The 14129-nt window shown below is 45.1% G+C and overlaps 1 protein-coding gene across 1 annotated transcript in view; it reads right to left on the bottom strand.

The window, feature by feature from the left end:
- Nucleotides 1-14129, bottom strand: part of fbn2b (fibrillin 2b) — a 408379-nt gene that overhangs the window by 156507 nt on the left and 237743 nt on the right. The window contains exons 51-53 of the mRNA XM_072482639.1: nt 13225-13290; nt 12071-12196; nt 5073-5192 (exon numbers count right to left, since the gene is read on the bottom strand). Of these exons, the coding sequence (XP_072338740.1) occupies nt 5073-5192; nt 12071-12196; nt 13225-13290 (312 nt within the window). The remainder of the gene's footprint in view (nt 1-5072; nt 5193-12070; nt 12197-13224; nt 13291-14129) is intronic.

Genomic DNA, 14129 nt, shown 5'->3' with positions numbered 1-14129 from the left:
CTGTAAAATCAAACATCACCAGTACCCATTGTAAAATCAATCATCACCAGTACCCATTGTAAATCAAACATCACCAGTACCCATTGTAAAATCAAACATCACCAGTACCTGCTGTAAAATCAAACACCACCAGCGCCCGTTGTAAAATCAATCATCACCATTACCTGCTGGAAAATCAAACATCACCAGTACCCTTTGTAAAATCAAACATCACCAGTACCCATTGTAAAATCAAACATCAGTACCCATTGTAACATCAAACATCACCAGAACCCATTGTAAAATCAATCATCACCAGTACTCGTTGTAAAATCAATCATCACCAATACCCATTGCAAAATCAAACATTCCCAGTACCCATTGTAAAATCAAACATCACCAGTACCTGCTGTAAAATCAAACATCACCAATACCCATTGTAAAATCAAACATCACTAGTACCCATTGAAAAATCAATCATCACCTCAACCCATTGTAAAATCAAACACCACCAGTACCCATTGTAAAATCAAACATCCCCAGTACCCATTGCAAAATCAAACATCCCCAGTACCCATTGTGAAATCAAACATCACCGGTACCTGCTGTAAAATCAAACTTCACCTGTACCTGCTGTAAAATCAAACATCACCAGTACCTGCTGTAAAATCAAACATCACCAGTACCCATTGTATAATCAATCATCACCAGTACCCATTGTAAAATCAAACATCACCAGTACCCATTGTAAAATCAAACATCACCAGAACCTGCTGTAAAATCAAACACCACCAGAACCCATTGTAAAATCAATCATCACCATTACCTCCTGGAAAATCAAACATCACCAGTACCCTTTGGAAAATCAAACATCACCAGTACCCATTGTAAAATCAAACATCACCAGTACCCATTGTAAAATCAAACATCACCAGTACCCATTGTAAAATCAAACATCACCGGTACCTGCTGTAAAATCAAACATCACCAGTACCCATTGTAAAATCAAACATCACCAGTACCCATTGTAAAATCAAGCATCACCATTACCTGCTGTAAAACCAAACATCACCAGTACCTGCTGTAAAATCAAACAGCACCATTACCTGCTGTAAAATCAAACATCACCAGTACCCATTGTAAAATCAAGCATCACCAGTACCCATTGTAAAATCAAAGATCACCAGAACCTGCTGTAAAATCAAACATCACCATTAACTGCTCTAAAATGAAACATCACCATTACCTCCTGGAAAATCAAACATCACCAGTACCCTTTGTAAAATCAAACATCAGTACCCATTGTAAAATCAATCATCACCAGTACACATTGGAAAATCAAACATCTGTACCCATTGTAAAATCAAACATCACCAGTACCCATTGTAAAATCAATCATCACCTCAACCCATTGTAAAATCAAACACCACCAGTACCCATTGTAAAATCAAACATCCCCAGTACCCATTGCAAAATCAAACATCCCCAGTACCCATTGTGAAATCAAACATCACCGGTACCTGCTGTAAAATCAAACTTCACCTGTACCTGCTGTAAAATCAAACATCACCAGTACCCATTGTAAAATCAAACATCACCAGTACCCATTGAAAAATCAAACATCACCAGTACCTGCTGTAAAATCAAACATCACCAGTACCCATTGTAAAATCAAACATCACCAGTAACCATTGTAAAATCAAACATCACCAGTACCTGCTGTAAAATCAAACATCACCAGTACCCATTGTAAAATCAATCATCAGCAGTACCCATTGTAAATCAAACATCACCAGTACCCATTGTAAAATCAAACATCACCAGTACCTGCTGTAAAATCAAACACCACCAGCGCCCGTTGTAAAATCAATCATCACCATTACCTGCTGGAAAATCAAACATCACCAGTACCCTTTGTAAAATCAAACATCACCAGTACCCATTGTAAAATCAAACATCAGTACCCATTGTAACATCAAACATCACCAATACCCATTGCAAAATCAAACATTCCCAGTACCCATTGTAAAATCAAACATCACCAGTACCTGCTGTAAAATCAAACATCACCAATACCCATTGTAAAATCAAACATCACTAGTACCCATTGTAAAATCAAACATCATCAGTTCCCATTGTAAAATCAAACATCACCAGTACTCATTGTAAAATCAAACATCACCAATACCCATTGTAAAATCAATCATCACCAGAACCCATTGTAAAATCAAACATCACCAGTACCTGCTGTAAAATCAAACATCACCAATATCCATTGCAAAATCAAACATCCCCAGTACCCATTGTAACATCGAACATCACCAGAACCCATTGTAAAATCAATCATCACCAGTACTCATTGTAAATTCAAACATCACCAATACCCATTGTAAATTCAAACATCCCCAGTACCCATTGTAAAATCAATCATCACCAATGCCCATTGCAAAATCAAACATCCCCAGTACCCATTGTAACATCAAACATCACCAGTACCCATTGTAAAATCAAACATCACCAATATCCATTGTAAAATCAAACATCATCAGTTCCCATTGTAAAATCAATCATCACCAGTACTCATTGTAAAATCAAACAGCACCAATACCATTGTAAAATCAAACATCACCAATAGCCATTGTAAAATCAATCATCACCAGTACCCATTGTAAAATCAAACATCATCAGTTCCCATTGTAAAATCAATCATCACCAGTACTCATTGCAAAATCAAACATCCCCAGTACCCATTGTAACATCAAACATCACCAGAACCCATTGTAAAATCAATCATCACCAGTACTCATTGTAAAATCAAACATCACCATTACCCATTGTAAAATCAAACATCACCAATATCCATTGTAAAATCAAACATCACCAGTACCTGCTGTAAAATCAAACATCACCATTACCCATTGTAAAATCAAACATCACCAATATCCATTGTAAAATCAATCATCACCAGTACTCATTGTAAAATCAAACATCCCCAGTACCCATTGTAAAATCAATCATCACCAGAACCCATTGTAAAATCAAACATCACCAGTACCTGCTGTAAAATCAAACATCACCAGTACCCATTGTAAAATCAAACATCACCATTACCCATTGTAAAATCAAACATCACCAATATCCATTGTAAAATCAATCATCACCAGTACTCATTGCAAAATCAAACATCCCCAGTACCCATTGTAACATCAAACATCACCAGAACCCATTGTAAAATCAATCATCACCAGTACTCATTGTAAAATCAAACATCACCATTACCCATTGTAAAATCAAACATCACCAATATCCATTGTAAAATCAAACATCACCAGTACCTGCTGTAAAATCAAACATCACCATTACCCATTGTAAAATCAAACATCACCAATATCCATTGGAAAATCAATCATCACCAGTACTCATTGTAAAATCAAACATCCCCAGTACCCATTGTAAAATCAATCATCACCAGAACCCATTGTAAAATCAAACATCACCAATACCCATTGTAAAATCAATCATCACCAATGCCCATTGCAAAATCAAACATCCCCAGTACCCATTGTAACATCAAACATCACCAGTACCCATTGTAAAATCAAACATCACCAATATCCATTGTAAAATCAAACATCATCAGTTCCCATTGTAAAATCAATCATCACCAGTACTCATTGTAAAATCAAACAGCACCAATACCATTGTAAAATCAAACATCACCAATAGCCATTGTAAAATCAATCATCACCAGTACCCATTGTAAAATCAAACATCATCAGTTCCCATTGTAAAATCAATCATCACCAGAACCCATTGCAAAATCAAACATCACCAGTACCTGCTGTAAAATCAATGATCACCAGTACTCATTGCAAAATCAAACATCCCCAGTACCCATTGTAACATCAAACATCACCAGAACCCATTGTAAAATCAATCATCACCAGTACTCATTGTAAAATCAAACATCACCATTACCCATTGTAAAATCAAACATCACCAATATCCATTGTAAAATCAAACATCACCAGTACCTGCTGTAAAATCAAACATCACCATTACCCATTGTAAAATCAAACATCACCAATATCCATTGTAAAATCAATCATCACCAGTACTCATTGTAAAATCAAACATCCCCAGTACCCATTGTAAAATCAATCATCACCAGAACCCATTGTAAAATCAAACATCACCAGTACCTGCTGTAAAATCAAACATCACCAGTACCCATTGTAAAATCAAACATCACCATTACCCATTGTAAAATCAAACATCACCAATATCCATTGTAAAATCAATCATCACCAGTACTCATTGCAAAATCAAACATCCCCAGTACCCATTGTAACATCAAACATCACCAGAACCCATTGTAAAATCAATCATCACCAGTACTCATTGTAAAATCAAACATCACCATTACCCATTGTAAAATCAAACATCACCAATATCCATTGTAAAATCAAACATCACCAGTACCTGCTGTAAAATCAAACATCACCATTACCCATTGTAAAATCAAACATCACCAATATCCATTGGAAAATCAATCATCACCAGTACTCATTGTAAAATCAAACATCCCCAGTACCCATTGTAAAATCAATCATCACCAGAACCCATTGTAAAATCAAACATCACCAATACCCATTGTAAAATCAATCATCACCAGAACCCATTGTAAAATCAAACATCACCCGTACCTGCTGTAAAATCAAAATCACCAATACCCATTGCAAAATCAAACATCCCCAGTACCCATTGTAAAATCAAACATCACCAATACCCATTGTAACATCAAACATCACCAGTACCCATTGTAAAATCAAACATCACGATCACCTGTACCCATTGTAAAATCAAACATCACCAGTACCTGCTGTAAAATCAAACATCACCAGTACCCATTGTAAAATCAAACAGCACCAGTGTCCAGTGTAAAATCAAACATCACCAGAACCCATTGTAAAATCAAATATTATCAGTAATCACTTCAGGATTGACCTTATCCTGTATCTTTACCAAAGCAACTACATCAATCTCACCTCTGTTCTGTTTGTGTAAATGTGTCATTGAAATGTTTGCCCTACCTTCACACGTCATCATTGGGCCAGGTTCAAATCCATCGTCACATGCGCACTCAAACCCTCCAACAACATTGCTGCAAGTTCCGTTGCCGCACGGGTTACCAATGGTGCATTCGTCAGTATCTGCATAGAAAGGTCACACTCAGTACTGAGTATTGACAAATTTTGTAGAGTTTGATGGATAAGTGCTCTCTGTATTCTGGCATATATGCAATTTCTGTCCCAAAGCCTCTCTCAACTATACACCCCCAGCATCGCTGGCGGTACCAGTCAAAATTAATAAGGGGCTGTTGCATGTTGCAATGTTATTTGATATCATAGATTATCATAGAATTTACAGTGCAGAAGGAGGCCATTCAGCCCATCGAGTCTGCACCGGCTCTTGGAAAGTGCACCCTACCCAAGGTCAACACCGCCACCCTATCCCCATAACCCAGTAACCCCACCCAACACTAAGAGCAATTTTGGACACTAAGGGCAATTTATCATGGCCAATCCACCTAACCCGCACATCTTTGGACTGTGGGAGGAAACCGGAGCACCCGGAGGAAACCCACGCACACACGGGGAGGATGTGCAGACTCCGCACAGATAGTGACCCAAGCCAGAATCGAACCTGGGACCCTGGAGCTGTGAAGCAATTGTGCTATCCACAAGGCTACCGTGCTGCCCTCAGATATTCTTCTGAGATGGGCAAAGAAACAGGGGGCTAGGGAATAGAGAGAACAGTAGAGTAGGGAATTCAGGAGAGGCCAGGAAATTACAGATGAGTAAGAGGCCAGTGGAATTAGGAATTAGGGAGAGTCCAGCAGACAAAGCAATTAGGGAGAGACCAATGGTGTGGCAGATTAGTGAGAGATTCACAGAATGGGGGAAATATGAGGAAAGATGAGGAATTAGGGAGAAACCGACAGGGGAAATAGGAATAGTGTCACAAACCCCGTGTTTATACAATTTCTATGTTTTGTGACTGTTTCTTAAATTTAATGTTCAATGGAGAAATTAAGGAATCATGTGACCTGTTCTGAATTCTACCTGACAATTGTTAAAATGTTAAAGGGTTGTTTTACTGGAAAGAAGGTGCAAGATATTCACATGTCCCCATCTGTGGTCAATAGCAAAGGCATCAGTGATAACTTGCGTAGACTGTTAGGGTGCGATCTAACGGCCGTGTTGCGACCAGCATGACTCTGTGTGAACCCGTTATATCGCGGTGAATTCATGCCGGGTGCCGATCGTTTTCTGATCTAACCGGCCCGCTCCCATTGACCGGATGCGGATCCTCCCACTAGACATGGTGAGAAACCAATAATCACCAATTAAGGCCAATCTTCCTATCGTTAATGGGAAGGACTCCCTATCTAATGGCCTTCCGTGGTCTAACCGGCTGCACATGGGCGGCCTTTAGCACGTTTTTAAAAAAATGTGAAACTAGTGCCATGGCTGCTGTGGGGATTGGAGGAGGTGAGTAGCCATCATTGAAAGCGAGCAATTAGCCCCGAGCACTGGAGCTGCTGCCCCAGTGTTCGGGGCACTTGGGGGTCCAGGGTCTGATACACAGGGGCCCCTGTTGTGGGTGCATGTGCAGGGTGGTGTCCTCCAGCACAACAGTATCGTTGGATGGCACCCTGAGAGATCGCAGGGAATGCAAAGGTGGGGGAGGCTTCTGGGTCTCGAGAGTACAGTGGTGGAAGCCATAACTGACTGTCGGTCTCTCACCCTCTGCAATTCTTTACACATTTCACATTATAAATGGTATCGTGCACCCCACAGCAGTGCTGCTGGCAGGCCAGGCAGTCAGATGCCAGAGAAGGCGGCTGCAGCAACGTCGATAGTGGCACGATGTGGCACCCCATGTGCAGGGACCTGCCCTTCACACTGGGGACCTGGCCGTCTATCAAGCCGGGGAGGGACCCAGATGGGGAGGCCAGCAATGGTCCAAGGTGTGCAGGCGACGCTGGTCGTTTGAGGAGATGTCAGGCAGCATGTGTCGCAGGAGACTCTGCCTCAACAAGGGGACAGTGTGGCACTAGTGCCATGTCCTTGTGGACTTGGCACCACGTGGAGGAGGAGAATACCGCCCCTGGTGGTCGTCAAGGTCACCGCAGCCCTGAACCGTTACACTTCGGGTTAATTCCAGGGCTCGAGCGGGAACGTGTACGGCATATCCCAATCTACAACTCACAAGTCCATCTGTGAAGTCAAGGATGCCCTGTTTGTCAGGGCAACTGACGATATAAACTTTCACCTGGACCAAACCCATCAAGACGCATAGGCAACAGGATTCTATGCCATCACCAGAATGCCCCAGGTCCAGGGAATAACAGATGGTACGCATGCCACCTTGCAGGAAGGAGTTCCACTCCCTGAAGGTTCAACTCGTGTGCGCCCACCACCTCAAGATCATGCATGTGTGTGCATGCTTCCCAGAGTGTGTGCATGACAGCTACATCCTGGGGCAGTCGGAGATTCCCGGCATCGTCGAAGGAAACCCCAGGATGACAGGTTGGCTCTTGGAGGATAACCAGTACCATCTGATGTCCTGGCTAATGACACCAGTAGGAGGCCGGAGACCGATGTGAATATCCGCTGTAACGAGGCCCATGTGGCCACCTGGGCTGGCTTTGAGCGATGCACTGGACTGCCGAAAATACGGTTCCGATGCCTCGACTGTTTCGGTGGTGCCCTGCTGTACATCACCGGCAGGGCTTCATGCCGGAGGAGAAGGAACATGCAGCTTCATCTGAGGAGGAGGATGAGGTGGAGCCGGACCAGGAGGGGCTAGAGGTCGAGACCGGGGAAGACCCGCAGGAGCAGCCGGACAATGGAGGGCGGAAGTGAGGTTCTGGCATGCCCAGAAGATCAGGGAGGCCCTCATCTTCACCAGATTCACATAAGACATGCTTCGTTCATCATCTCACCCCCTCTCCCCTTGCCCCCTGCCCATCCTCTCCCTCCACCTCCGACACGCCTCTCCTTCCTCTTCCTCTCAACTGCACGCCTTAAGGAGGGGTCTAGGACACTGTGCCTGGGGGACTAGGGCCAGGCCAGGGCAGAGGGCACCGGCGATTGGCGGGTGCACGTCAGCCTGTAGTACGGAATAACGTGACAGAGGCTTTACATGTCTCGGGTATAACGTGTTTTAATGGTGTAGAGTCATGACCCTGACTGTCCCTAGCTACCGCTGATGTTAACCCCCCCCCCCCAGTGCCCTCTCAGCGATCCTCGCACTCTTAGCCCACCGTGCTCTGCCGCCATTCTAGGTGTGTCCCCAAGATGCACATCGGTGGAGGCAGCCAGATGTTTACCTCGTTCTGTGGCCCTCAATGCCCCAGGCTTCAACTGCGGCCCTGGGGCCGGAGGGTCCTGGCCGCCTTGCTTGTGGCACATGCCTCGCTGTGCCACCCTGTCCGCCCACTACCCCGAGATGCGCCGTTGTCAGGTGGGGGGACTCGCCATCGTCTACCTGTAGTGAGACTCCTGGTCGGCCTCCGGTGCTCCCTCCTCTTGAATGGTGCCTGTAGGGCCCAGGGAGTAACTTGGAATGGAGTGAGCTCCAGTGGCCCGTGTCATCTAGTTCTGCCAGCCCTGGTGGCTCCCCCTTGTCTGCACCATGGTCTCAACACTCTCAGTGATGCCCCTCTGTGACCGGGCCATGCTCTGGAGTGCCTCAGCACCTGTGTCTGGGACATGTTCCTCAGCAACTGGGACATGGTCAGGAGCGCCTCGGTATTGCCCACCTGAGACTAGGACATGCTCCTCAGTGCCTCGGCAATGCCCACCTGGGACTGGGATGTGCTCCACATCCCAGTCCACCTGCATCAGGGACATGTCCTCCAACGACTGGAACATGCTGTTGAGACATTCAACCAAAGTCGGCCCCGACTGAGCAACACCACCACTCATGCTGCTGACGCCGTGCTGCGGGCTCTCGACTGCGTTCGTCACCCTAGTCGTGTTGGCTTCGATGCCATTCATTGCTGGTGCTATCTCCTGCATCCGTAGCCTTTGGGACTCCTCCAATCGGCTATGGACCTGTTTGAGTGTCGCTGATACCCCCTCCTGAGTCTCACGGTTGCACTCTAACGCCTGTATCAACTCTGGGATAACCTTGTCCAGAGGCTTAACATCTGACTGGGCCCCAGCTGGGACCAGGGATGCAGCAGACCTCCGACTGCTGTACCCACTGGACGTTCCTGCCTCCACCTGATGTGCATCAGCAACTGTGTGGTGCTCACCAGAGTGTGCCTCAGAAATCTGTCCACTACTTTCACTCACCGAGGTGTATGTCACTGCGCTGGTGGAAGGTGGGGATGACAGCTGTGACGCCTCAATGGTGGCATCCTCGGAGCTCTCCTCCGAGGTGTTCTCTTGGAAGGCGGGGGGTGGGGGGGCCCATCCCGGCTGGGCCGGCACCATCAGATCCTGCAGGAGAATGGACATGTGGTCAGTGAGAGGGAAGGATCATTATGTCTGGCATGAACAACTCATGTGTGATAGGTCAGCTGGGTGAGGGCCGGTGGATCCTCACCTCTGCGGCGCAGGCCTGTCTTTGGTCACCCCTGTGACCTCCAGCTCGTTCCTCTTTGGGGGTAAGGACTCTCTGATTGTGTGCCAACCTTTCCTTGGGGGACAGAGAGAGGGCATTGTGAGCCACACACTTCATGCATCAGCAGGGGACAGGCGCGGGCACCTCTGCTGGGCGTGGGTGTGCTGGTGGTTGCCAGGGTGTGGAGCACAGGCGTAGTCTTGTTCTGGGGGGGGGGGGGGGTGGTGCGGTGCTAACATGGGGGTCGGGGTGTTGGTGGGACCAGTGCCAGGGGACTGATGAAACTCACCCGTGAGGCCCGATGGAGGTCATTGAGTTTCTTACGACACTGGAAGAAAGCTCCTCCTACTGACATTTCCCGCGCTGACAGCCGCTGCTATTGCCTCCCAGGCAACACTGGCAGACCTGTGGCTGACCTTTCAACTCCCTTGGAGGAACAGGGTAACTCAGCGTGACTCCAGCGCATCCAACAGCCGGGTCAGGTTGGCATCTCCGAATCGTCGGGCTGGTCTGCGCGGTTGCATGGCTGCGTGCCGTTTTGGGTTTGCTCGGAGGGAGCGGTTTGAGAACTGTTCCCCCTCATTAACGGAGAGCTGCCGGGCACAGTCCAGGTCCGCTGCGAAGCCATGTGGCATCATTACCGGCCCTAATTGGCGTTAGATACCGGCTGCGGTCCCTCCAGGCCAGCCGTCGGGATACACCCGGCACTCGGTATTGCACTTCATGCTTCTCCCGTTAGATTGCATCCTTTGTCTCCAAGTCTCATAGCGAGGTGTTAGGAAAGTCAATAGTTTACATAACTAAACTATTTTATGTTAAGTTCTGTAACAAATGTCATGATTGAACGGAGTTGGGGATTTAAAAACTAGTTAATTAACATTTCTACCGGGATACGCAGCCCATGTGATTCACCTGCCAAGGGGATGGGCTTTAGGAGGGAATAGTCCATCGGAAGCCATTGTAGGATTGGATTAGAGATCCATAAACCTTATAGACATGGTCAATGTGCAAGAATCTGTGGGAGAAAGAATGCACAGAGAGATAGAGGTAGTCATTCTCTATTCTTTACCACACCGAATGCTGGTGGGAGCTCATGTTTGTGAGGTTCTAAAGGCCGGAAGATTTGCTTAATTTTGGCTAGAGGGAGGAATCTCGAGAGTAATTCTAAATGTTAAAGTCAGTTTAGGGAATAAAACTGGAAAAGTTCTGGAAAAGGAAAAAGGAAGCTATTCATCGAGAGCTGAGAAAAAGTTTGGACTGGCTCTTGGAAACTGAAGTGTCCACTTAAGGGACAGATGAAGTATAACCATGGGGGGGAATATTCAGTCATTTTGAAAGTTAAATGGGGGCAATATTTTTGTCGTCTGGAGTTTAAGTTGCCTACAAAAATAGTGTTTGGTAAATTTTGTTTGGAATTTGTTTGATTCAGTAAAAGCCTTCAGACTTGAAATCTTGAAATGTGACCTTGCAGTCGTTGAATGGAAATTCAAATATCTTTTTAAAAGTTCTTGGTCTTTACAGGGATCTAAACAATAATATGAAAAAATAATTTCCAACAGGGATAAAGTAGGAACTCAAGAATAAAGAGGTAGGCAGATACCAACAGAAGTGAGGAAGTAGGGAGCTACCAATAAGCTAAAAAAATTAGAAAGCAACTAACAGGTCAGACATTAAATGTTGCTGCCAGAAATGGCTGGCAGTCCATGATGTTCTTTCCCCCGATAATATTATGTTCAAGCTATCGAATCATACTGCCTTCTCACAGTTTTCTTCAGGAAAACTTCCCTTCAAATCCATCATCCCTCCTTTCTAATAGGCGTTGTGTCTTTTGGAGAGTATGAATTCCATGTCACCATCATCTCCATGTACACATGTGTCTGCAATCCCACTTCTGGTAGCAGACACTGGATGGTGAGCTTCAGCAAGGACCCACTGATATTCCCTTTCTTTCCCTTCCCTTCTGGAACTCAAGGCACTGAGGTGAATGGAAGTGATCCAGCTGCTGCCCTGGCTCAGAGCAGGGATGAACCCTGGGGTACTCTGGTCTCTATGGCTCAATCCCACACTGAAAATTGATCCATCAGGAAACTGGAATTATCTTTTTAAACTTAATAATCAATGCAAAAGTCTTCTGCCCTCCAAGTACATTATCCCTGTGCTTGAGTTAGTTCCACATGGGTAATATCTACTTTTATTCTGTTTCTCTGCTTTTTCCTGCTACATTTCAGTATTTGACCTCTTTGTTTATCTAACTTTCGCTGAAATGTTGTGATTGTCTCAGCTGATTACCCAGTGGTAATGGATTCCATATTCTAATAGTCTTTTGTGTAAACACAGTCTTCCAACACCACCAAACTCTCCCCCCACCTTTTGTACTTCAAGTCTAGTCCTGAATTTGTTTTCCTTTACACAGCATTTGTTCAAATCTGACCCATCGCATCAAGCAACTCACCAACGCAATTGACTCCAGTGAAATCCAGGCTATATCCGAACGGACATTCACACCGGAAGGAACCGTCTGTGTTTATACAGTGACCATTAACACAGATTCCAGGATTCTCTACGCATTCATTCACATCTTAAAGAGGAAAACAAAAATGAGATATCAGGGGTTCCATGTTAATCTGCCAGTTCGATGCAACAGTCAATTTAGAATGTCTGTGGGATTTAAGTAAAGATCCACAGAACTTAGAATGCTGTAACTAGTCTAACTACGCAGAATTATTTCAGCAATGTTTAGCAATGTTGGGAGCAAGTAGGGGAGACATGTCTTGTTTGGAATCTCAAGCGTATTGGAACCTTGTAATAGAATAATGTGCCTAGTAGAGAACTATTTGTCCATCTAGACTGATCTTTCAAATCTCCCATCAGGTTCCTTACTGTGGTCCTGCACTAATTTTCCCAATAGCAATTTATTCAGTTTAAAATAATGTCTTTTTTGCAGGGCTTATAGTCACACACACACACACACAGTGTTGGTTACCTTACAATGATTACCACATAACTGGCTTAGTTTAGTACTCATTCACAGATGTTCGATACTCCACTCTATTTTTAGACGCAGTATTTTCCAATCGGCTGAGCTTCATAAAAGCCAAACAAAATGACAGATGCCCAGTCTGAAGTTTACAAAGTATCAAAGATTAAACAAGTATACCTTCAAAAGTAATTAGCAAATGAAAATCACAGGAGCAGCAAGTCGAATTGAGGGGTCAAGAATGATTATTGTTAGCGCTTCTCAGCCTTTTAGCTAAGGTGAGCGTGGGATCAGGTGTAATGCCTGGATCTGGTATGTCTCTCTTGTGGGGACCATGAACTGGAAACAATTTGAATTTGAATTGTTTTTTGGAGCAGGCAAGGAGCTGGATTAGGGGTTTGCTCCTGTCCACACTCTGGGCTCTGGCTTTGTAACTCTGATAAAGTAATTTAAAAAAAGAATGATGATTGTTTTAATGTGATCTGCAGGAGACTGTTTTTGCGATGAGATAGTGAAAGTAGGAATTATATTTGTTTTAATTCTGATTCTCTTTCCTGCTGTGTAATAATATTTATTCTCTTTACAGGGCAGAATAAGTACAAGATTTGGTGAATTTTACGTAGCGTTACCTTCACGGGTATCACCGATGCCAGGGATAGCACCATGACCATAAGGACACAGCTCCTGGAAAGCAACTGGAAAAGAAAAGTAAACTCATTAAAAACAGCACCAAGCAGTACCCATCCTTATATAAGCAGAAACAATGTGTGATTCTAGAAGAATCGGAAGCAGATTCCGCAGGACCCTGTAAAGTCTATAATAATGACATTATCTTCTTTCCCTTCATTTTAAGCTGATGTTAAAACATATTAATGCAAATATGTGGGGCGTGATTCTCCAAAATGGAGACTAAGTGTTCGCGCCGTCGTGAACGCCGTCGCGTTTCACGACAGCACGAAACGGGCGCGGGGACTACCGATTCTGTCCCCCACAGGGGGCCAGCACGGTGCTGGAGCGGTTCACGCCGCTCCAACCTCCCTTCCTGGCGCCAAATGGGTGACGCGCCAACCCGCGCATGCGCGGGAGACTTCTTCAACGCTCCGGCCCCGCCGCAACATGGCGCGGGGGTTCTGGGGCCACAAGCGGAACAAAGTAGGCCCGGGGGGGGGGGGGGGGGAGAGGCCAGCCGGCCGATTGGTGAGCCCCGATCGAGGGCCAGACCCATTGGAGGCCCCCCCCCCCCGATGAAGGAGCGCTTTTCCCCGCCCCACAGCCGTCTCCAAGCCCCATGAGTCATTTCCTGCGGTGCAAGTACCTGTCCATTATTCCTGCTTTCTGCCTCCTGCTACTCGGACTATTTTCTCACCAGCTTAATCATTTGCCTTTGATTTCTTGACTAACAATTTTATCTGATAGTTTCTTATGGCGGAAATGCCTTCTGCCAGTCAATATAAATAACATTCGTACCCACTACTCCATCCACTGCTGGTGTCAGTTTATACAATTCCTTTACAAATCCATGGTGGCTTTCTCT

The sequence above is a fragment of the Scyliorhinus torazame genome, chromosome 18 (genome assembly GCF_047496885.1).
Source record: "Scyliorhinus torazame isolate Kashiwa2021f chromosome 18, sScyTor2.1, whole genome shotgun sequence".
NCBI classification, from domain to species: Eukaryota; Metazoa; Chordata; class Chondrichthyes; order Carcharhiniformes; family Scyliorhinidae; genus Scyliorhinus; species Scyliorhinus torazame.
Note: the sequence above shows the minus strand (reverse complement) of the source record. Positions and strands in the feature narration are given on the sequence as shown.